Below are 24,990 nucleotides of genomic sequence, written 5' to 3' on the forward strand. Positions count from 1 at the left end.
AGAGAATGGTACCTGTGACGCAGTAAGTGCCAGGTAAGTATTACCTGCTACCACAACAGTGGCTACCACAACAGTGGAGATGTCAGGTGACGTGGGGACTTGTCCCCAAGCCCCAGCAGCCGACTGGTCAACATTTCTCTTATCCCAGCTTGTGTCTCTCCCCCCACGCTCTGCCTCTGTGTGAGCAGAGCCAAACATCAGCTGGGGCTCTGACAATAATCAAGCGTTTGAGGAAAGACCTTCCAGAGCCTCATTATGGGGCCAGGCCCTGTCTGTGGTGCCGATTTCAGGCTGGCATCAGATGGGCATCAAAATTAGATTCCAGGGTAGAAAAACCAGCTAAAAAGGCTCTGAGTCCATCTTGCTTTGCTTCACAGTGGGAAATCGTAGCCCTGGCTGGTGTGGCTCATTTGGATGAGTGTCCTCCCATGCACCAGAAAGTCACCGGTTCAATTCCCAGTCAGGGCACATACCTGGGTTGCAGGCTCAATCGATGTTTCTCTCTTACATCGATCTTTCTCTCTCTCTCTCCCCCTGCCACTCTCTCTAAAATATAAAAAATAGACAAACAGCCCTGGCTAGTTTGGCTCAGTGGATAAAGCGTTGGCCTGTGGACTGAAGGGTCCTGGGTTCGATTCTGGTCAAGGGCACATGCCTAGGTTACAGGCTCGATCCCCAGAAGGGGGCGAGCAGGAGGCAGCCGATCAGTGATTCTCTCTCATCATTGATGTTTCTATCTCTCTCTCCCTCTCCCTTCCTCTCTGAAATCAATAAAAATATATGTTTAAAAAATAGACAAAGTGGTAATCACTGCTGATCATCCTTATGTCACAATGTAGTCATATTTGAGGATCTGAATTAAAATACTCCGGGGAGGGGTGGAGTTCTTCTAAATCTTTCCTTTAGGAGTGTCCTCTGTCTACTCCTCTTTGCCGCTGTCCCTGGAAGCTTTCCTGAAACTGCTCTGAAGCTGTGCGTCAGGTCCTTTCACATTGTCTTGTAAACAAAAGTTAGCCAAGACAGGCACACAGCCAGACTGGGGAGAGGTGTGCCACCCCTCCCAGTCCTTCCTGAAGTGGATGGATTAGTCAGGGACCTGACACCCATTCTTTTTAAAAGGCTTAAATTACCAAAGTGGGGGAGGGGCCTCTGGGAGAAACTGGAGCCTACAAGTCACTTTAAGAGGAGCAACTCCTCAGGCAAAATGGGAAAACCTGTGAGTTAAGACTTCCTCACCTCAGTGTGAATCAGTTTGTGGGAACCAGATCTGATAGAACAAAGGGAAGAAAAATCACAATTAGCGGGAGCCCAGATGAGCTCAAGCGTCCACTCTTTCCCGTTTTTGTTTTTTCTCTCTGGGCGATTGTGCCTCTACTTCCCCCTCACACACCGCTGGTCAGGGGACTGAAGCAGGCAACGTCTCACCAGCACCCTCTGCATTTCCCAGGACTTAACTTATTCCCTTTCTTCCACCTGGATTACCTGTTCTGCTCCTAGCCCCCAACTCAGTTACAATTTTATTTGACCTTTAAAATTCAACTGGAAGGTCACTTGTCCTATGAAATCTCTCATCCTCCCTCCTAACTCCCTATCTACTTCTTTTCTATCCAGCTCTTTTGACATTTTATTCTGGCATTTATTTATGTACATGTCGATTTGTGGACGAGAGGGGCCACATGCTAACCTGACAAACCCAGGGGAGGCCTGCATGGTGGTCTTGCAAACTCAGAGACCTAAAGTAACCACAAAGGATGGTCTGAAATTAAACTAACTAAAAGCAATTATGGTGGGTAGTTACATCCTAGGCCGGTATCTTCACTGACAAGGTCAAACTTTACCTTAACTGAGCCTATCTGTCTTTTTGCATCTGTAATAACATACCCTTGAAATGTCTGGGTGACTTGTAAACTTCCCTTTTTCTGGACCCCTTGGGGTACAACCTAATGTGCTGGGCGCCAGGACAAATACCACAAATTCCTTCATTATCATGTTAATTGTTCCTGAATCCACCTAAGTATGTGTCTATATCCTATCCCGCCCCCCACTTTGCTTTCTCCCACCTCTCTATCACCAATGGATTTCATGTAACCCACCTATGTCCCTTTCCTTTGATTGCAATTTATAAATACAGATGTAACCCGCCATTCTCCAGAGCATAATCTCAATTCATTGAGGGTCTGCTTCCCAGCATATGTCCACAGTTTGGCTCAAATAAACTCACAAAAATTCTTTACAGGTTTCAATGGTTTTTTTTACGTTAACAGATTCTATCATCAAATTGTAAACTAGGGCATGGGCGATACCATGCTCCTCTTCAGGAGCCCAGCTCCCACTGAACTGCCTGGAGCACGGAAGTGTTCAATACATGTTTGTGGAATTAAATGGGGGAGGGAGAAGAACAGACTCTCTGGATTATGTTCAGGTGTTAGCCAGTGGAAGAGACCTTGGGCTGTGAGACTGCCTGCCACTTGCCAACTCCTTGTTGACATAGGAAAAGAGGACTTCAGAGGCACGGAAGCTGGCGGCAGGCCTTGGCTTGTTTGCTGATGCTTCTTGGCAGCCTGGACATAAAGAACAGAAAGACCTAATCCTCCCACATCAATATATGTGCGTCAGGGGGGTAATTTAATCCCCGAGAGGAGCAGTCACTTTGAATGTGGTTAACTGAGGTGAACTTTGGTTCCGCCTCAGGCCTCAGAGACGCTCTTGGGGCCCATTTGAGGTCACTGACTGTGAGTTCAGGTGTCAGCAGCCCTCTGAAGCCTTGCGGGAGAATCCGTCCTGTCCCTCTCTCCTAGTTTCCTGAGGTTGCCAGCAAGTCTTGGCGTTCCTCGGTTTGTAGCTGCCTCACTCCAGCCTCTGCCTGTCTTCACATGGCCGTCTTCCCTCTGTGTATCGCTAGGTGTGTGTCTTTTCTTACAAAGACACAGGTCAGTTTGTTTTTAGGGCCCACCCTACTCCAATATCACCTTATCTTAATGTATACATCTGCAAGGATCCTGCTTCCAAAAAAGGTCACATTCTATGGTTTGGGGAACGGTGTGAATTTGGAGGGGACACTATCCAACCAGGTACACTGACCCTGAGTGGCTCTTAGGAGTAGTGGCTCAAACAGCAGCCTGAGTTCAAGCACTAATGGTACTGACTGTGGACAGAAAGAGTCAGACCTGGCCCTGAGTGCCCATGGCCAACAGACTTCTGCTGGCTCCTAGGTGCACTGGCACCAACAGGTGACACCTAACCCTGGACACTGCCTTGGACCAGAAGCCTGAAAAGAAGTATCCTCTCAAAAGAATCCTGAAGCCCTAACTGGTTTGGCTCAGTGGACAGAGTGTCCACCTGCAGACTGAAGGGTCCCAGGTTCGATTCCAGTCAAGGGCATGTACCTTGGTTGTGGACACATCTAGGGGGTGTGCAGGAGGACCTGATCGATGTTTCTCTCTCATCGATGTTTCTAGCTCTCTATCCTTCTCCCTTCCTCTCTGTAAAAAAATCAATAAAATGTATTAAAAGAGAAAAGAATCCTGAAGTACATGCTACAAAATAACAGGCCAGTGCCGTGGGCTTCCAACCTGTGTAGGTTCACAGGGCCTGTGCGCAGAGGGGTTCCATGCTAGCTTTCATACTCTGCTCTCAACATGTTGAAATTCTTAATATTTTAACAAGGATCCCTGCAAATTATGCAGCTGACCTGCCTGTCCTCTTCCAAAATGTCAAGCTCAGTTGGTTAGAGCATCATCCCAATACGCCAAGGTTGAGGGTTCAATTCCTCGTCAGGGCATACACAAGAAGCAACCAATGAATGCATAAGTGGAACAACGAATTGATGTTTCTCTCAGTCTCTCTCTCCTTTTCTCTCTCTCTAAAATCAATCAAAAAATTTCATAGCCCTGCCAGTGTTGCTCAGTGGTTGAACACTGACCCATGAACCAAGAGATCTCCAGTACAATTCCCGGCGAGGACACATGCTCAGGTTGCAGGCTCCAACCCCAGTAGGGGGCATGCAGGAGGCAGCCGATCAATGATTCACTCTCATTGATGTTTCTATCTCTCTATCCCTCTCTCTTCCTCTCTCTCTAAAAATTAGTATAAATTTTTTTTTTTTTACAAAAACATCATTAAAGACAAAGAAAGGCTGAGGAGCTGTTTCAGATTCCGGAAGACCAAAGAGACATGACAATTAAATGCAACTCCTAGATTGGATCCCAGATGTGGGGAAAATAGCTACAAAGGACTGTTAAAATATTAAGCTATGTAAATTTGAGGATCTAATTAGTTTTATTAAATGATTCCAAAATCAGGCAGCACCCCATCTAGCAATTAGAAAGAAGACCCAAGGAGATGTACAAAATGAAAGCCTTTTATGGACAGAAGAGGGAAAAGTGTGGATTATTTCAGGCAAGATCACCTCCTTCAAGAGACAAAAGGCATCTATCAGGCAGACGTCAATATAAGAATGTCCAAACCTGTAGAGAATTTTTATAATAATGTATTGGAGCCAGAGAATATGACTGTAAGCAAGATCTCAAAAGACTGAGGAAAATGCTCGAGAATAACAGTTTGCAGTTTCTTTCATGCTTTTGAGATTAAGGAGGGGATCATAGGGAAGATTAAATGAAGGTGGGAGAAGGCAAGGCAGGGATCAATCGAACTATAGGATAGTTAAAATTGGTGCTCTCTTGAAGGAGGGGGCTGAAAGAAGGAATTTCAAAGGTGTGTTAACCATGCACAGAAACAGAGAGCATGGTTTGCTTACGGCAAAGATAAGCCTTTTACTAGGGCGTTATATGCCTGGGGCATGACTACCCACCATGACCTGCCCAGTTAAGAATTTGTGATCAGAACCACTTTTTGTCTACACACATTGCCTCTATATGCTGACCAGGAAAATCAGGCTGACAGTGTAAGATTGCCTTCCTGAGGGGGGCTGAAATTGCAATGTGGTGATGTGGGACTTAGCACAAGAGACTCCATTTGGGGCCTCTTGGGTCTTTTTTAATGGGACATTATAGGGACAGCTAGCAACATTCGAATGTGAACTGTGGATTAGTTCATAGAACTCTACCAATATGAAATGTCCTGATTTTATTGGCCTGTGGTGATGTAAGAAGGAAGACACAGAGGGCATAAATGGTGATGGAAAGTAAACAAAGTTTTTTAAAATGTCCTTGTTGGTAGAAGGTACATAGTGAATTACTGAAGGGAAGGACCATGATGTCTGCAACTTGGCTGCAAATGGTCCAGGAAAAAAAAATGCATATGAATAAAGTACAAATACTGAAGCAAAAGGGTCAAACATGAACAACTGGTAAAGATAAGTAAAAGTTATAACAAAGTTCCTTCTATTGACCTTGCAATCTCTATAGGGTTGAAATTACATCAACATTAAAAGTTCCGGCCACCACCCCAACGCCACGTCCCCTGGGAAGCTCAGTAAATTACCGGACGAGACCCCGCCACACCCCTAGGAGGGAAGGTGCTGATTCGGTCCGCGCTGACAGCAGCCTCCAGAGCCCGAGAGTCACGTGGGTGGAGCCCACGTGACCGGAGGTCCGCGTCCAACATGGCGGCCTCCATGGGTCGCTGGCTCCTCTTCCTCACGCTGCTCAGCTTCCTCTGGGACGCGTCCGGCGGCTTGGGTTGGGGGTGAGTACAGCTCCCGGAGACCGTGGGAGAGACGCGGTGAGCCGGGTTCGGGGGGACCCCCGCCCGAGCCACAACCCTGCAAGCTCACCAGCCCCCCCCCCCTCGCGCTACCCCGCAGGCCCTCCCTGGACGACGACTTGCTGCTGCCCTACCCCCGCGCGCGCGCGCGCTCCGCCCGGGACTGCGCGAGGGTGCGTGTCGGCAGCCGCGAGCACGAGAGCTGGCCGCCCTCCCCCGCGACCCCCGGCGCCCGCCGCCCCGCGGTGCGCACCTTCGTTTCGCATTTCGCGGGCCGCGCGGTGCCCGGCCACCTGACGCGGGCCGCCCAGCCCCTGCGCACCTTCTCGGTGCTGGAGCCCGGCGGGCCCGGCGGCTGCGCGTCGAGGCGCCGCGCCACCGTGGAAGAGACGGCGCGGCCGGCCGGCTGCAGCGTCGCCCAGAACGGCGGCTTCTTCCGCATGGCCACCGGCGAGTGCCTGGGGAACGTGGTGAGCGACGGGCGGCGGGTGAGCAGCTCCGGGGGCCTGCAGAACGCGCAGTTCGGGATCCGCCGCGACGGGACCCTGGTCACCGGGTGAGGGGGCAGGAAACCCCGTGACTGCCGTGGGTAGAGGGCCTGAGGTTGAGGTTGGGGTTGTGTCCGTACTGCCTTGTTCAGCTCAACCTAATCAAGCTGAGCCTCCGTTTCCTCGTCTGCAGAAGGGGGTGAGGAATACCCTCCCTGCAGGGCTTAGCTGTCATCTACTGTCATGGAGCGCTTGTTTGTATAGGCAGTGTGCTGTGTACTGGGGACACATGGAGCAGTGAACGAGTACACACAGCCTTTGCCTTCACGGACCTCTCCCATTACTAGGAAAAATAAAAGCCAGGGAGATCATTACGATGAATTCAGATTGTGTACGTGCAGTGAAGCAGTGAACCTGGTAAACCGGTTGTAAATAGAGTGTTGATTTTAGGGAGGGAGATCAGGGAAGGCTTGTTGGAGAAGGTGACCCTTGCGTGGAGGCCTGAAGAGGAATCACACGTCAGCCAGGGTCAGACCTGGAGGAAGAGCATTGCAGTCAGAAGGAACAGCAAACGCTAAGGCACAGAGGGGCAGAGGGGCTTGGTGTGTATGAGGGACGGAAGGAAGGAGCAGAGTATCAGAGGATGGCAGGACTGACTTTGAGACGAGACTAGAGGGCCATAGTGGAAGCAAGGAGGTCAGTTAAGAGCTGTACAGGCATCCAGTGGTAGGTTGGCCAGGACGACGGACTGTGTAGACCAGTGGTTCTCAACCTGTGGGTCGCGACCCCTTTGGGGGTCGAATGACCCTTTCACAGGGGTCGCCTAAACACATACATAATTGCATATTGTTTTTGTGATTAATCACTATGCTTTAACTATGTTCAATTTATAACAATGAAAATACACCCTGCATATCAGATATTTACATTACGATTCATAACAGTAGCAAAATTACAGTTATGAAGTAGCAACGAAAATAATTTTGTGGTTGGGGGTCACCACAACATGAGGAACTGTGTTAAAGGGTTAAACTGTATTCGGAAGGTTGAGAACCACTGGTGTAGACTGTTTATAAGGCTGCTTTTGGTATTAGGCTCAGGCAGGCTCCTGAGGCTGGAGGAGAAATCAGGCAGTCAGGCTGTTGGGGGTGGGGTGGGAAAGGAGCCCCACTATCCACAGCTGCCCCTGCTGGTAAGTGAACCGCACACCTTCCCTGTGTCCAGGTACCTGTCTGAAGAGGAGGTGCTGGACACTGAGAATCCATTTGTGCAGCTGCTGAGTGGGGTCGTGTGGCTGATTCGAAATGGAAGCATCTACATCAATGAGAGCCAGGCGACTGAGTGCGATGAGACACAGGAGACAGGTGGGGTGGGGGTGGCCACAGTGCTCCTGAGAACCAGGACCAGAGGGGTCGTGGGGGAAGTCTTTCAATCTACTACTCTAGGTTCTGGGGGTCAGGGATTAAGACAGATAAGGTGCCTGCTCAATATATGAGAGAGAAAATAGATACATCATTTGCTAAAAAGAATTGGTAAATGCTTAGAGAAAAATAAAGTTGGAAGAACGGGGATAGGTGGAGGAAAGGAACTACGGACAAAAAATGGAGAAGTGCTGCTAAAATGTTTGTGTTCCAGCAGCATCTGTGTCACCCAGGAGCTTATTTATTTATTTATTTTTAATATATCTTTATTGATTTCAGAGAGGAAAGGAGAGGGAGAGAGAGATAGAAACATCAATGATGAGAGAGAATCATTGATCGGCTGCCTCCTGCACGCCCCCTTATGGGGATTGAGCCTGCACCCCGAACATGTGCACTGACTGGTGAATGGAACTGTGACCTCCTGGTTCATAGGTTAATGCTCAACCACAGAGCCACACTGGTCGGGCCCAGGAACTTGTTTTAAATGCAGAACTTCAGGCCTCCTTCAAACCTACAGGATCAGAATCCCTGGGGGTGAGGCCCAAGCTTGTGTTTTACCAAGGCCCCTGGGTTATTCTGATGGACACTCAAGTTTGAAAACCACTGGAGTGTGGAATGCTGGGGCAGGAAAGGGACACCATGGCTCTAATGTGGAAATGAGCTATTTTAGACCGAGCAGTCAGGGATGGCCTCACGAAGGTGGGGTAGATCAGGAAGAGCAAGCTGTGGGAAGAGCTGAGCAGAAGCGCAGTCCAGCAGAGGGAGCAGAAAGTGGCTGCAGGGTGATGAGAGGGAAGCCCCGGGAGATGCAGTAGGAGAGCAGGCCAGGATGGTCACGCTGGGCCTTGGGAAGGTGTTTGGATATTGCTCTAAGAACAGTGGAAGCCATAAGAGCTTTTCGGCTGGAGGCTGACTAGACTTGATGTACACTTAAAAGTCCTTTGGCTCCTATGTGAGACTGACTGCAATGGGGCAGGGGGAGGCAGGGAAACACTGGATGGCATGGACTGGCAGGAAGTGGCAGACAGAGCCCAGAGGCCTCCCAAGGGGCCCGTGATCAGCCCAGCCGCTTCTCTTTCAGGTTCCTTCAGCAAATTTGTGAATGTGGTATCGGCCAGGACGGCTGTGGGCCATGACCGGAAGGGGCAGCTGGTGCTCTTCCATGTGGACGGGCAGACGGAGCAGCGGGGGTGAGTGCCAGGAACCAGAGCCTCAGGGTCTTGGGTTAAGTCCCCTTTGAGGAGCTTGCACCCACCAATGGCTGCCCTCTGACCAGCTGTCACCTGGGGATGCTCACACCCATCTGTCCCCTGCCTTCCCGTGGTCTGTACCACTTCAAGAGCTCATCATCCTCCACACACTTCCTCTCAGGCGCCCCAGTTTACATCTCCCGCCTCCTGAGTCTCAGTTGGGGTGAAAGGAAATGATCACAAAGTTAGCAGGGAGAAGACCCCGATTCCAGTCCAAGCTCAGCTATCTGCCAGCTCTGTGGCCGTAGGCAAGTCACTCAGCCCCTCTGGGCCGCAGTTTCGTGCTCTGTAAAGAGAGTGTATTATTGTGCTGTTGCTACGTAAGAAATGAGCACCCATTTGTTCATCATAGTTTTGTAGGTCAGGATTCCAGAGGGCTTACTGGGCTCTGTGTTCAGGACATCCCGCAGACAAGAGTCAAGCTGTTGGCCAGGCAGGGCACTTATCTGGAGCTTCTGGGGAAGAACCCTCTTCCCAGCTGATTTAAGTTGTTGGCAGAATGCAGTTCCTTGCAGTTGTCGGCTGCCACCTGGGGCCTCGGCTCCTACAGCTGCCCACATTTCGCCTCGTGTGTACCCTCCCCATCTTCAAGCCAGCAGAGATGTGTCAAATCCCTCTTATCCCCTTATATTTCCAATCTCTCACTTCCTCTTCCACCACTGCATTTTTTTTTAATCCTCACCAATTGATTTTTAGAGAGACAGGAAGAGGGAAAGGGAGAGGGAGAGGGAGAGGGAGAGGGAGAGGGAGAGAGAGAGAGAGAGAGAGAGAGAGAGAGAGAGAGAGAGAGAGAAACATCAATGTAAGAGAGAAACATTGATCTGTTGCCTCCCACACACACCCAAACCAGGGAGCAAACCTGCAACCTAGGCATGTGCCCTGACTGAGAATCGAACCCACAGCCTTTTGGCACATGGGACAATGCTCCAACCAGCTGAGCCTCCAGCCAGGGGTCTGCTTTTAAGGGCTCTTGTGATTCCATTGGGCCCACTCAGATAATCCAGGACAGGGTTCCCATTTGTTGACAGCTATGCCATGTAGTGTAACAATCTTGGGAGCGAGATCTCTCATTATATTCGCAGCTTCTGAGATTAGGATGGGCATCTTTGGGGGGCCATTTAGAAATTTGCCTGCCACCATGGACATGATACCATCGACCACGGGAAGTAAGAAGAATTGGGCACTGTCAATGGTGCTGCTCTTGTGTTGCAGTATTAACCTGTGGGAGATGGCGGAGTTCCTGCTGAAACAGGATGTGGTCAATGCCATCAACCTGGATGGAGGGGGCTCTGCTACCTTCGTGCTCAATGGGACCTTGGCCAGTTACCCGTCAGATCACTGGTAAAAACACCAGAGTCCCCTTCTTGAGGTCTAAGTCCAGGCCTGTCCCTGTCTCATTCAACAAATACTGAGCACCGGCTATGTGCCAGGCCCTGGGAGGAGCAGTGAGCAGGAGGAGCTGAGATCCCTGCCTCACTCCGTACAGGAAGTACACATAGTGTACCAATACTACCTAAGCTGGTGAAAAGGGGTTGATTAGTCAGGAAAAACCTCTCTGAGGATAATGAAGCATGAGCTAAGATCTAAAGGAAGAAGAGGTGGGTAGATGGGGGGGTGGGAGGGTGGAAGAGCCTTCTGGGTAAGAGAACAGCATGTGCAAAGGCCCTGGGGTGAGAGGGACTGTGGGGGTTGGGAACCTATGTAAGTTTGGAGATGGGACAATGGAGAAAGGCAGCACTTGTAGGCTGCAGTAGGGGGTTGGAGGGGTTGGCTGGGGATGGTCAGTACCCCAGCCTCTTCAAACACTGTGTCCCCTTGCAGCCAGGATAACAACATGTGGCGCTGTCCCCGAAGTGTGTCCACTGTGGTGTGCGTGCACAAGCCCCGCTGCCAGCCGCCTGACTGCAGTGGCCACGGAACCTGTGTGGAGGGTCACTGCCAGTGCACGGGGCACTTCTGGCGGGGCGCCGCCTGCGACGAACTGGACTGTGGCCCCTCCAACTGCAGCCAGCATGGGCTCTGCACAGAGAGTGAGTGGAGGCTCTGGGGAGGCAGCTCTCACCCGGGCTCCCAGGTCTCCCTGCCCAGTTCTGCCTGGGCCCTCACCTGACCTTCTCGGTCTTGTCTTGGCAGCTGGCTGCCGCTGCGAAGCTGGATGGACAGGGTCCAACTGCAGTGAAGGTAAAAGCCACAGGCCAGCCCCGCCCCAGCCCCCGGGCACATGGGGAGAGGGTGAGAGCGGCAACTGCCTTCATCCTCACCTCTTGGTCAGTCTGCACGTCGCTTGCCTCTTGCTCTCACCTCACATGTAAATCACTGCATTGTTGTGCAGGAGCTGCTACAACAAATGCTACAAACTGAGCAGCTTAAAACAATAGAAGTATATTCTCACACTTCCAGAGGCCAGAACTCCAAAATCAAGGTGTCCTCAGAGGCATGCTTCCCCTGAAAGGTCTAGTGGAGGATCCGACCTCTTGCAGCTCCTGGTGGCTTCTAGCATTCCTTGGCTTGTGGCCTCATCGCTCCAATCTCTGCCTCCATCTTCACATGGCCTCCCTGTGTGTTCAGTCTCCCTCTCTGTTATCTTACCAAGGACTCTTGGTCACTGGATTTAGTGGCCACCCTAAATCTAAAATGATCTCAAGATCCTTAACTTAAGTGTATCTGCAGAGACCCTATCCGTTTACAAGTTCTAGGAATTAAAGCATATCTTTTGGGGGGGACACTGTTCAACCCACTACAACTATCTACAGCTTAAACCCTCCGGTGGTTTTCTTTCACACTTAGCGAAAAACCCGAACTGCTCAGTGTGACCGGACAGGCCCTGGGTGCTCCGGCCCCTCCCTGCTCACTGTGCCTGCTGCTCCTCTCTAAGTCTCAGCCTAACGTCGTGTCCCCAGGGACCTCCCACCACCACCCCCTCCGTGGTTTGCTGCTGCCAAGAGGTCACATCCCTGCGGTGTTTGTCCTCGCTTGCACTTTGACGTTTGCTTTCTAGCTTGCTGGCCACCTGCCCTCCTAGACTCAAAGCTCAGTGAGGGCACAGTTTCAGGGAGAATATGTGAGCCTAAAGGCCACTCGGGTGACTGAGGTCCATCTGTCACCTGTGGGCCCATCTGGGAGGGACAGGGCCAGCTTTTGCAAAGACTCCCCTTTCCCCATCCCAGCTTGCAGCAATGGCTCCTTCGGAGAGGATTGTGCCAAGAAGTGTCAGTGCCAGAATGGAGCTGCCTGTGACCCAGTTCGGGGGACCTGCACCTGTCCCCCTGGCTTCACTGGAGACAGCTGTGTTCAGGGTAAGCTAGATGGGCCCCTGAGTCAGCCAGGAGGGAGCACCACCCTGGGAATGTGTGTGTAGCGGCTACACCGCTCCTTTAGCCGGGCTCTGTGCACACCTTGGGCCTATCCTGTCGGTTCAGGGAGAGGCCCTGCCGCTGGCACCTCCACTTCCATCTTCCTGCCGCCTCACTGCAGAGTGTCCCCTCGGCTGGCACGGGCCAGGCTGCCACAGGCCTTGTGAGTGTGAGCACCAGTGTCCCTGCGACCCCCAGACCGGCAACTGCAACCTCACCCAGGCTCCCAACCTGAGCAGCATTCTCTCCCAAGGTACGGCCCCTCCTGACCCCACCCGCCCACCCTGGGGGCAGGAAAGGGCGGACCCAGACCCTCCTGGACCCTCAGCCTCACCCTGGTGTCTTACAGTGAAGCAGTGTCTCCAGCCATCCCACGTCAGCCTGCAGACAAGAGAATTCTCCATCCTCACTGGGTAGGTGCTTTGCTGGGACCTGGGGCAGGGGTGGGAGGAGACCCCTCCCTCTGCCTCTGAGGGACAGGGCAAGGCCAGCAGGTGGCAGCTGGACACCCAAGTGATAGTCCTCCAACGCGAGCACAGGGAGAGCCACAGCGGATGCTCAAAGGGATCTGGTGAGAAGGACCCTGGTCAGCACCCCAGTGGGAGTGGAGGGGGCCAGGCCTGGGCTTACTGTCTGTGGTTGTGACACGGCTTGTTCTCAGCTCCTGGTCCAGAAGCACCAGGCCCCACAGAACTTGAATTATTCCTCAGGCACCTGTGTGCGCTCAGGCCTTGTGTTGAGGCTTTGCTTTCAAGCCTGACCTCAGGGAAGAGGGTGTATCCACGCCCAGAGTTTTTGCCTTATCCGTCTGGGAGGAGCCTGAGCATCTGCATTCCAGGTTCTCACCTCCCATGGCCCCCAGCCTGGGTGCCGGCCTGACCCGCCCCACTCAGCCCCCTCCGGGAAACCAGGTGTGGGTACGAAGGAAGAGCTCCCCAACGTCGTTTCAGAGGCAGCCCTGGGAGCTCATCGGTAATACGGATGCCATGTCCCTCCTGGGATCCTGACCCAGCGTGTTTGGGTGTGGTGAGGCCTGGAGAAAACTGAAAATGTGCTTTCAAAACGCACCAGAGCAGGGACAGGAGCTCCAGCCCTGGCCTAAAGCTCAGGCTCCTGAGGCCCCCTTCCCCCACACACACACCTAGAACCCATTGGCAACCATGGGGAGCCCTGGGGGCTGAGGGGCATGGCTGCAGGTCCTGCACCCAGCAGTCTACCAGTGTTCACTTTCACCTTGAGAGCTGCAGCTGAAGATTCATAAGAAGAAGAAAAGATGGTTAAATACTGCACCCTGTGCCCGCCCTCCCTGCCATGAGGAAGGGGTTCTCCCTGCTCCGTCTGCTCTGAGGACCTGGAGCAGAGTCTAGCCTCTGGTCCGAGGCATCCCATGAAGCACAGGATGCAAACTGATGCCTCCCAGGCTGGATTAAGTCGTTTGAGTTGATCTTCACAGTTTAGCATTTTTAAAAGATTAACATCTGAAAATCAGTAACATTCATGTAAAACCCCTTTTGTTAATAGTTTCTCTTGATATATCAGATAGATCCTGCATAGCATCTATCCGCACTGCCCCCTGAACATGTGTCTGGATGGGCCTCAGCCCCACAGGCCCATTTGCTCCTTGACAGTCCCTGTGTGGTCCCTGCAGGCCCGACCCAATGCCCCTGTTGCGGGTGGAAGAGCGAAGTAGGAGGGAGGAACATCCCTCCAACACTCCCACAGCCCTGAGTCGGCCCCACAGGCCCCACTCAGGATTTCTCTCCTGTCCTCAGGACCACCTGTCTGGCCCTCACCCTGGCCCTGGTTTTCCTTCTGCTGATCAGCATAGTGGCGAACGTGTCCTTGCTCCTCGGTTCGAGGGCAGAGCGGAGCCGGCACCTGGATGGGTCCTATGTCTACCACCCGCTGCAGGAGATGAACGGGGAGCTCTCGGCTGCCGAGAAGGAGCAGCCGGGTGAGACCTGCAACCCCTTCAAGGACTGAACGACCCAGCTGCCCACCATGGCCTGTTTGGAGGCTCATTTTGACGCTGTCTGGCTTCTGCAAGGGATAGTCCAAGGCCACTGACTCTGGGTGGCCTCAGCCCCAGGGCCAAGCCAAGCTTCTGATAGCAGGTATGCCTCAGCCCCTCACCTGGCCCTCGGCCCTCTCGCCTGGATGTCTGCCATGGCAGGAGCAACCTGAGCAACACAGTGTTCCTGAGACACTGCTCCTTCCCCGCCTGCCTGTGTCTGCTGCCATGAGGCCCGTCCCCCAGGGCCTCCGCCAAAGAGCCTCCAGCCTCCTGGGGCCAGCCACCAGCGAATGGAACTCCCCGTGACCTAGTGGGGGGGTGCCAGCCGGCCCCCTTGCACTGGGGTGGATTAAAGAGACAACGGCCATGTCACGGGACCTTTTTTATAGACCTCATCACGGCATTTGCCAACTAGAATTCAGTTTCCTATCACAGGAAACTCCTTAGAATGGACGGGGGATGAAATCATGTTTACAGGCTTTCTATTTTGTCATCCTACCATCCAGAGGGTTTTTATACCTCTTGAGTAAATTTACATAATTAAAGGAGCCCTAAGGCAGTGGCTGAATTCTGAATCATGGACTTGAGAGTGCTCCTGGGTCTTAATAGGCAGGGCTCCTTGACCGGAGCCCTGAGCAGGCAGCCCCCAGCACCTCCGGCTCCCTGATGTATCTGTTTATTTCATGTGCACCTGAGTCACCTGGAGACCTTATTAAAATGCAGATTCTGGCCCAGGGCTGAGTGTCTATGTCTAACAAGCTCCCGGGTGGTGCTGAGGCTGCCCCTGACCACACTTCCAACGGAAAAGGTTTAGTGCACATTGTATTTTAATAGAATTTAAATTAATTACCAGTGTTTAAAAGTCAGAGAGGTAGTAGCCAGGCTGATGCCCTCATGAGGCAACAGCTGGCCAGAGCTGAGACTGTACAGCCCCATCTGGCCCTCTACTCATCGCAGCCCCGACAGCCAGCTCCCCTCACCTGTGACCCCCAGCCTTGTGAGTGTCAGAGTTTGTAAGGGTCTTCAGGAAACCTGGCAGGTTACCCCCTACCCCGTCCCATGAATATGTGCTTAGCAGTTGTTCTGGGAGGGGAGATGGAGACAGCTTTCAGGAAGTCTTCAGGTAAACCCATGCACGTGATAGACTGCGTGTTTGTGTCATCATCCCCCAATTTCTATGTTGAAGGCCTAACCCCAGTGTGGTGGCATCAGGAGGTGGGGCCTTTGGTTTAGGTGGGCTGGTGAGGGTGGTGCCCTCCTGATGGTGAAATGGGAAAATTGAACTGGAACTCATGGTGTTCCTCTGGGCAAGATGGTTCCTGGAATCTTGTCCGGTCCATGGACGAAAGGTGGTATAGTAAAAGGTGGAAATTTATTGAGAAACAAGCACAGACTTCTACGTGGAGAGAGGGAAAGAGTACAACTAATTGCCTTTCTTTCCAACGCTTTATAAAGGCTGCAGTTTTTTTGTGCCTTAATATCCCTTCTGATTAGGTCCCTATAGCAACTTCAGAGCTCAAACCTCATGTGAGGTACCCGAGGTTCCCTCCTCCTCCTTTATTGTTTTCCTGTTCCCTTTGGGCTTTCCTCTTCCCTCTCTGAATGAGGGGCTTCCTTCCCTTTATTCTGTAAATGTACACTTTCTGCAGCTCCCAGCTCCCCTATTCTATGGAAATGTACACTTTGCAGCTCTGTAGCCCTGTGCTTTTTTCATGGACCCTTAATTCCTAGAATTTTCTAAACCTGCCTATTTCACCCCTAAAACCTCTTTTCAATGGGAGTGGCACCCATGACAAAAGGAAGAGACCAGAGAGCACCCTCCCCACCTGCTCACACAAGTGAGATGGCAGCGTCTACAAGCCAGCCTGCCAGGAACCAAATGTGCCAGCACCTTGATCCTGGACTGCCAGCCTCAGAACTGTGAGAAATAAGTGTCTGTGCTTTGTAAGCCACCCAGTCTGTGGTACTTATCCTAGCAGCCCTGAGACATGGTGTAACTAGTAGTTCTCTAGTGCAGCCTAACCAGTCCAACAACCAGTTACTGCTTATCGTGAAAAATAATCATCTCTCATGATCCTGGGTCAACTGGGTGCTTCTGTTGATCTGGGCCAGGGGCAGTGACTTACCCAGGGCTCACCTGTGAGAGCGGGGGCTGGGCTGGGAGGCCGGAGCTGAGGGAGTCATGTTCCAGGTGGCGTCTCGCCCTCCAGGAGGCTGGCCTCGGCTGGGGAATGTGGAGGGTGACAGGGATTGCAGAAGAGAAGCATGGGAGGCCTTTTGAAACCTCGGCTCAGAAGTGGTGTGGCCTCGTTTCCACCAAATTCTATCAGATAAAGTCCCCAGGCCTGGATTTCAGGGGAAAGAAGACGGACTCCACCCCTTAATGAGAGGAGCTGCTAAGAGATGGGAAAGGAGCCCATTACTGTGATCCAGTTACTATAAAGCGGGTCTGTTTCACTTTCAAAAGGAGGAATTCAGAATGGCTGGTGTGGCTCAGTGGTTGAGCTACCACCATGAACCCAGGAGATCACAGTTGATTCCTAGTCAGGGCGCATGCCCGGGCTGTGGGCTCAATCCCCAGTAGGGGGAGTGCAGCCTATCAATGATTATCTCTCATCATTGATGTTTCTCTCTCCCTCTCCCTCTCCTTTCCTCTCTCTGAAATCAATAAAAGCATTTAAAAAGAGAGAGAGAGAGAACTGTCATAGGCCAGTTCTCAGCCTCTGAGTCCCTGGAAGGATGTCTGTGGGTCAGTGGGTCTGTCTGGCCCCTAAAGATGGGGCTAGATGAGTGGGAGCCACTGTGCCAGCCTGGGACGTTCCCCTCGGTGCTGCTGCGTTTGGTCCTCTGGCCAGAGCCACAGAACCATTGACCTTCGGCATGTCAGTCAGGCACCCAGTGGACCTGCAGCCCACAGCTCTCCAAGCCACTGGAGTGCCACCTCCTCACGGCCCCTCGCCCAGTCTGTGCCCCAGGTTGGAGTGAAGAAAGGGAAGGCGGCAGGGCGTTCTCAGCATGTCCGGGAACTTAGGGACAGCCACTTGTTCAAGGAACCAGGTGATGCTGGTTTTCATTCCTCCTGGGAATGTAAGCAAAGCTGCATTCCTCCAGGGAGCTTGTGTTCCAACACCTGGAAGGTTCATTTTGTATTTTGCTTTCTTTATGGACGAAGCAGCCCTGCGCTGCTTTGATGATCAAGAGTAGGACACAGTGGCACGACCTCAAGCCAGTTTCCGGGCACCTTAGGATCATTTCGGCATATTCCTCAGGCCAGTTCCCAAGCCTGGCTGCAGTCAGAATGTATCCCCAGGAATGTTCTAGGATTGCAGACTTCTGGGCCCCACCCCAGACCCCTGAGTCAGGAGCAGAGGGCTCCGGGAATCTACAGGGAGCACCGCCAAGGCTCTGAGGCAACGGGCTGTGCAAGGCCTTGTCCTCCAAGCGCCAGCCTCTGCAGGGGCTTCTCTGCCTGTCCTTGGCTGAGTTGGCAATGCCAGTTCTGTGCACGGGCTTGCTGGGCTTTGGGCTTGAGGCAGAACCTGAAGAGGGCTTGTGGCGTGCCAGAAGGGTCCCTTGTTCAGTACCTGGCCCCAAGGATTTTTTTTTTTAGTGTGTCATGGGGGTATCTGTTATCTTTGCCCGACATCCAGCCCCTCTTTTAATATCTGCCCCATCTGAGGCTGGGTCCTCCCAGCAGCAGAACCTGAGACAAGGATGTGTGGGCTAGTAGAGTATTTGGGAGGTGACCCCAGGAATCCCTGGATGAGGGGAGAAGGGAAGGCAGCCTGTACGTGGTACGTTAGTGAGCAGTTCCCTACCTTGGACAGCCAGGCTCACGGCTGGGGCCTCTAGGAAAGGGGAAGCTGGTGTGTTTACGAGCCAATACTAATTTATCATGGGTTGAAGGCTGCTCCTGGGGGTTAACTGGAATTTCCTTCCTGCTCTACGAGGGCCACAAGCCTCCAAGTTGCTTTGGGGCACTACCTCTTCCCCATTTTCCATCCTTGTGGCTTGGCTGGCACCCCCCCACCCCCCCACCCCGCCAAGTCCAGGTGGCATCAGCGAATGGTTCAGAGACAGGTCTATGTCCCAGTTGACCAGAGCTCAGAGCTCACCCTGGAACTTCTGCAGGGACCTGGGGGGAAAAATCTCCATTGGGATTATCCAGCTTCCAGGGCATGGGCCACATGGAGGAGGAGAGTGAAGCCAACATGGAGAATCGAACCAAGAGAGAAGGGGGATATTTGAGCCCCTAGATCCAGCTATACCTGAAGCCAGTGTCATTCTTGGAGTTCCCGATTATCTGGACCAATAAATCCCCATTTTTGCCTGAAGCAGATTGTGTTAGATTTTGGGGTCTCTGGCAACCCAAAGAATCTGACAGTCATAATGTGCCATTCCAGGAGAGGCACGTTTTGGCTGGGGCATTTGTAGAGCTTACATATGACATGGAGCAAGAGGCAGAAAAGTGTCTGAGATTCCAATACCTACCTTTGGTGGTGCAGGGACATGTGTGACATAAACATACAAAGAGCTGAAGTCATGAAGCTCCAGGATTGTGAGCTGGGGATTAACATGGTCTAGTTAGGGCAGTGCAAGGCTCCTCCCCACCTCATGGTGGTGGTGGTCCAACTTGGAACGCTGGGAGTCCTGTGCTGGGCAGTTAGTTACCAAGGTGGCACATAGCTCAGCTGCTGGAATTCTCTTTATAAAACTCCAGCATCAGGAAAGACTCCAGAAAAAATTTCAATTCCAGAACCAAAGGGTGGGCAATGGAAACAGAATTCAAGTGCAATGCCACAGCTTTGAACAGATTCTCAAAGGGGTCTGTCTCAGAAAAATCTGGGCTCCAGAAAACTCTTAAGTCAGAGGTTTCAAATTGTGCCTTCTGGGGACCCCCATTCCTCAGAAATGCCTTGTGTGTGAGGAGACACTGAAGGGAGGGGAGGGAAAGGGTCTGGGAGAACTGCCTCTGCCATCCATGAGGACCACCCAGCACCTTTCCTTCTGGCTCTTTCCAGCTCCTTCCAGGCCCTGCCCAATCTCCCACACCAGTGCCCTGAGACCCCTCCACAGAGGCCCCGGAGGTCTGGCCTCGGAGGAAGATTTGGCCCCAGAGGCTGTCTCTGGGCCACAGGAAGCAGTCCTTGGCTTCCTGCTCTGTTCTCTCCACACCCAAAGCCCAGGGGGGCTTCTGGAGGCGATCCTGTTGTGGACAAAAGGGGCCACATGTGAACCTGACAAGCTCAGGGAAGGCCTGCTAGACTCAGACCTAAAGTAACCACAAAGGATGGTCTGAAATAAAACTTGAACTAAAAGCAGTTATGGTGGGTAGTTACATCCTAGGCCAGTATCTTCACTGACAAGGTCAACCTTTACCTTAACTGAGCCTATCTGTCTCTTTTCATCTATAATAACATACTCTTGAAATGTCTGGGTCACTTGTAACTTCCCTTTTTCTGGACCCCTTGGGGCACAACCTAATGTGCCAGGGCAGACACCACAAACTCCTTCATAATCATGTTAATTGTTCCTGCACCCACCTAAGTATGTGTCTATCCAATCCCAGGGATCCCCCCTCCCACCCCCACTTTGCTTTCTCCTGCATCTCTAGTCTATCACCAATGGATTTCATGTAACGCAGCTATTCCCCATTCCTTTGATTGCATTGTATAAATACAGATGTAACCTGCCATCTTCCGGAGCATTATCTCAATTTGTTGAGGTTCTGCTTCCCAGCATAAGTCAACAGTTTGGCTCAAATAAATTCACAAAAATTCTTTACAGGTTTCAAAGGTTTTTCACGTTAACACTGTGGAGACAGAGGTCAGGGGTGATGGGCTCCCCTGCTCCAGGGACCTCTGTCTTTCTCAACCCCGGCCACACCCGAGTCAGCTGGCTGTTCCTTTGAGAGTCCTCACACACAGCTCCAGCGAAACCAAGGAAAGGCCACAGGGAATGAGTGCATACACGGCACCAGGGCAGGCAAGGGCGGCTCCTCTCCCTCAGTCAGATGTGTTGGGCAGGGCTGGGTAACAAGCTGGTGGAGACAGGTCGCCCTCACGCTGTCACAAAGGAACCCCACCTCCTCTGCTCCCTAAGTGGCAGTGTTTGGCTTCCTGCTTCAAAGCAAGGAGCCTTTTCAGAATCCCATGGTGTGGCCGCCAGCACCCTGCTGACCCCAAGCGAGCTCCTGGGAAGGACGGGTGTTGCCCTGGAAGGACCCTCCCCCTCCTGGCATCAGGCCTGAGGCCCCTCGGTCAACCCCAGGGGGCAGGGCAGAGTGGCCCAGGAAGATGGATGGCAGGGTCTCATGTTCACCTGGCAAGTAGAATCCAGGAACCTACCCCCACGATTCCAAGTCAGCAGCACCGAGTGGGCCCCGGGGACCTGCATTTAATTCCAGGGATAACCGGCACTGTGTCTGTTCCTGTGCCGTACGCATATGCAGTGGGTTGACTAGTGTCCCCAGAATTCACATCCATCCAGAAGCTCCTAATGTGGCCTTATTTGGAAGTAGGATCTTTGCAGATGTGATGGATTGAGATGAGATCATACTGTATCAGTGTGGGCCCTACATTCAATGGCTGGTGTTCTAACAAAAAGGAGACGGGAGAGGGCCATGGGAAGGTGGAGGCAGTGATAGGAGTGGTGTGGCCACCAGCCCAGGAAGAATGGAGCCACTAGAAGCTGGAAGAGGCAGCGGGACCCTCCCCTAGAGCCTGCAGACATTTTGATCTCTGACATCTGGCCTCCAGAACTGGGAGAGAATCCACTTCTGTTTTTAAGTCACCTAGTTCATGATCATTTGTTATGGCATCCCCAGCAAACTAAGACATCCATGCTTTACATATAAAAACTGTTTCCCCTTCCCCAAGAACCAATTTGCAACCCCTGAGGCTGACACAGCCCCTGCTGGGAGGCTCTAGAGCAGCGGTTCTCAACCTTCCTAATGCCGAGACCCTTTAATACAGTTTCTCATGTCGTGGTGACCCCCAACCATAAAATTATTTTCATTGCTACTTCATAACGGTAATTTTGCTACTGTTATGAATTGTAATGTAAGTATCTGATATGCAGGATGTATTTTCATTGTTACAAATTGAACATAATGAAAGCATAGTGATTAATCACAAAAACAATATGTAATTATATATGTGTTTCCCGATGGTCTTAGGTGACCCCTGTGAAAGGGTCGTTCGACCCCCAAAGGGGTCGCGACCCACAGGTTGAGAACCGCTGCTCTAGAGTCTTAGGAACAACAGCTGGGTAATTCTTGAGCAAACCCAGGGAAACATCCAGTTAGGAAGTAGACAGCAGAGGTATTTCCAAATCTAAAACATTTAATGCTTCTGGTTGGAGCAAATATCAGGCCCACAAGAAACCCCTTGTTTCACTGGCTGAAACAGACTGTGAGGGAAAGAATTACACTACTCTCATTGAACATTCATATCACAGGGGGAGAAATCCCAGGGGGCCCCACACGACCCTTATATCAACCTGTGGAGAGAACAGTCTCCAGCTGGTTGCGGGAGACACCATTCCGAATGGTGCTGTTCTAGGTGAGTGGATTTGCCCCCCAACACACAAGCAATTTCTGAAAGGGAAAGAGGAAGGGAAATAATGTCCCGACACCTACTTTTCTCCGGATGTACCCGGTGCTGAGCCTTCTGTCCATGAAAAGCAGTGGCAGGCATCCTCAGGAAGGAGTCTGCAGTCTTTGGATGAGAAGCATTAAATAACCAGAATAACTGCTGACTTTTCTGTGAGCCGGGTGCTGGGCTGTGAACTTCAAAATGACCCAGTGAACGAGGTAGGCACTGCTGTCCCCATTTCACAGATGAGGGAACTGAGGCACAGAGAGGTTAAGTCACCTGCTGGAGGTCACACAGCTGGGTCTGAACCCCACCTTGTCTAAATTTTAAGACCCAGGCTCCTAAACCCAGGGCCTGGGCAGGTTCTGTTGTGAGTGGATTGTTTCTGTCCTGGTCACAACAGGTTAATGAACTAGCTGGAGAAAAAAGCCAAGCCAAGGAGCTTCCAGCCCTGGCGGCCGGGGATATTTAGAAGCCAAGAGCTTGGCAGCCCTTCCTTGGATTTTTAATTCCAAGCCTCTCAAGGTAAAAAGATGGCGTATTGATTGATGATGTTCCAGCGTGGGCCCCAGAGACCTTCAGCACAGAACCGTAGCAAACACCACTATGGCCATCTGTTGCTTCTCTGGCCCAGCTCCCTTTGTCCTTGGGTGACTGGTCCTCCCCCATCCCACTATTGCTTTTGGAGAGCCTGTCAATCACAGATTTCCCACCCCCTTGGTCAGGACATCCACAGGAGTGAGCATGCAACTCGTGCAGGGCCAATCTGAGCCCTCTGTGGCACTGAAATGATAAGTGTCCCTCCCCGCCTTAGAGACGGTGAGCCCTGTGGTTGTAGTCTAGGGGATGCTGGCAGCCAGCCACTTCGCATCAGAGAGAGGAGAGGACGAGGCTGGTTTGCAAAGAGATGCAGAGCCAAGAGGCCTGGGTGAAGCAGAGAGGGAGAGAGGGGGTAGCTCTGAAGGGGAGAACTGAGTGGGTCTGAGGCCCCTCGCTCTTCCTATGAAAGCTGGGCCCTGATGGCAGGCGCTCGTCTCTGGAATCAGCAGATCCAGGTTCCAGTTATCAAAATCCATTTCTAACCCCAAGCCAAGGAAAGGCCTCTCCCTCCTTCACTGGGTGCTAGTCTTACCCGATAGGTGTGCAGGGCGTGCTAGGGCAGCCTACCCCAAAATGCTTCCAGGATAACACGTAGACTTTAGGGGCAAGCTCAAAATTCATCTAAAGATAGTAAGACCGTTCGCAAATTGCTCTCAGCGATAAGTGCCTGGTCACAGGGCAGCGACTCGCTTTGAGAATGTCTCCAGTCTCCCTCCCTGCCCCTCTCCCTCACACATGGGCACACACGCCTTGATGCAGGATGCAGTTTTGGATTTTGTTCCTATACCTGAGAAGCAGACGGAAAACTACAGAGGTGGAGGAGCCCCCTTCGTGTAGAACAAAGTTTGTCTCCTCCCCTTGGCTCCAGGTTTGGGGTTGAGGTTGAGGTGGTATGGGAGTAAGCTTGCTCTTCTTGCCCCATCATGCCAAGTCTGCAGGAAGGCTACGATCCCCGAGGTTATAAATCCACCCCTTGGGCAAGGCCCAGTGACCCTGGGTGTTGGCCAGAGATCACCCCAACTGTAAGCAAGGTTACCAGAGAAAAGTAACGCTGGGCCTCTAGGCCCCAGGCTGGAGCCCAGCTGCCTGCCAAGCCATGTCAGTGAGGTCTCTCCCAGGCAGGCCAGGCAAGTGCGTGACGTGGGCTAGGGGAGGTGGGGATCGGTGTGGCCCAGCCAGGGTAACAACTGTGTTTGTGGCCTTTATGTGTCAATAGTGGGCCTGTTTTGCCAACACTCCCAAATGCCTAAGGGAAACCAGAAATCCTGATTTCTGGGTGAAATGCCCCAATTTTTTAAATCACTCTGTAGGCAAAAACCAAAAACACTAAAGGCAGGCCAGATCAGACTGCAGACTGCCGCCTGGTGGCCTCTGACCTGTGTCTTTTTGGAGGCCCAGAAAAGGAAAAGAGAAATGGCCTCAGGCCCCAAGGATATACAAAACTCTCCCACGCAGGAACTCGGGGAGTTTGCCAATATTGGGGCTGGTCCCAGGAGTCAGATCTGACCCAGGGCAGACACAACAGTCACAGCCTCCATCCCACAGGGGGCCTGGTGCCAGGTTGAGAACCTGGATCCAGCCATACGTGCAGCAAGCCCTCCTGATGGGCCCGTTGCATGTGCCCGTGAATGGTTCCCCTTTTCTGTGAGTCTCCATAACTTACAACCAAAGGAGTCCTAATTAAAGAGCTCCCAGGAGAGAATTCAACAGCCTGAAACTTAGCAGAAACCCCGCACCTTCCCATGCTCCTCAAGTTAGGGCTGGTCAGGGGGAGGCCCTCCCAGCCAAGTGCTAGGAAAATGGATTTCAAGTCCAGAGTGGGCTGCTCCCCACCGAAAGCAAAGCCTGTAACTCATATAACTGCCCTCTGTACCTGTCTTGGGACACAGGGCCTCGCTATGCAATCAGATGCTATGATGAACACACGTCATTTCTGCCTGCCCAGTATTTTTCCCCCCTTCTTCTTGGGGGACCCCAATATTCTTAGAGGCCCTTTGTGCTTTTTAGGCCGGGCGGTTGGCTCCAGGCACAAGCAGGTGGCCCAGATGGCCAATCACTGTACCCCCTCCCCACGCAGTGATTAGTCCAGAGTGGACATAGAACCCTGCTGGCCAATTAGGGTTCTCCATTTCCCTGGCAACAGTGATCGGTTCAGGGACCAGCAGGGCCCCCGGCAGGCTGATTAGAGGAACTTTGGGAGAAGGAAGTTCTCTTCTGGAGCTGAGCTGGGAGGAAAGAGGGAAGGAGCCTCATGGCCGTGGGGAAGGCACCTGAGAAGGAGGCCATCCCAGGGCAAGCAGAGGCAGAAGTAAAGGGCGGGCTGAGCCTCATGACATCCCTGAGCCGCCAGAACAGGCAGACTTAAGGTGTTCCCCCCACTCCTTGGCTTTTCGTTACACAAAGCGCAAAGGAGATGGTTCTGACTTAGAGGCTCCCACCACACTCAGGCCACAAGCTGAATCATTGCTGTCAGCTCGACATGCCAACTTTGGCAGCGTCCAGACCCGGGCTGCAGACCACGTGGTCCCAGGTCGCACGGCAAGCTGGCTTCTGGTGGTAGACACTTGAGGACGCGTGTGGGCTGGCCCGCGGGGCTCAGTCCTGG

The 24,990-nt window shown here is 52.4% G+C and overlaps 1 protein-coding gene across 3 annotated transcripts; it reads left to right on the forward strand.

Annotated features, from left to right (window-relative positions):
- The first annotated feature begins 5,445 nt into the window (after window positions 1-5,445).
- Window positions 5,446-14,923, forward strand: NAGPA (N-acetylglucosamine-1-phosphodiester alpha-N-acetylglucosaminidase). 3 transcript variants are annotated; one of them, XM_081089947.1, is made up of 11 exons: window positions 5,446-5,646; window positions 5,765-6,220; window positions 7,377-7,516; window positions 8,655-8,763; window positions 10,036-10,164; window positions 10,645-10,853; window positions 10,957-11,004; window positions 11,991-12,119; window positions 12,298-12,429; window positions 12,526-12,589; window positions 14,088-14,923. In XM_081089947.1, the coding sequence occupies exons 1-11, from the start codon at window positions 5,564-5,566 to the stop codon at window positions 14,092-14,094; spliced, it is 1,506 nt and encodes a 501-aa protein (XP_080946073.1). In that variant the 5' UTR covers window positions 5,446-5,563; the 3' UTR covers window positions 14,095-14,923. The 3 variants fall into 3 exon arrangements, with proteins under 3 accessions (XP_080946073.1, XP_080946071.1, XP_080946072.1); XM_081089945.1 differs by having other exon boundaries at window positions 13,949-14,920; XM_081089946.1 differs by having other exon boundaries at window positions 14,000-14,920.
- Window positions 14,924-24,990: the final 10,067 nt, after the last annotated feature.

The sequence above is a fragment of the Myotis nattereri genome, assembly GCF_964212035.1.
Source record: "Myotis nattereri genome assembly, chromosome: 4".
NCBI classification, from domain to species: domain Eukaryota; kingdom Metazoa; phylum Chordata; class Mammalia; order Chiroptera; family Vespertilionidae; genus Myotis; species Myotis nattereri.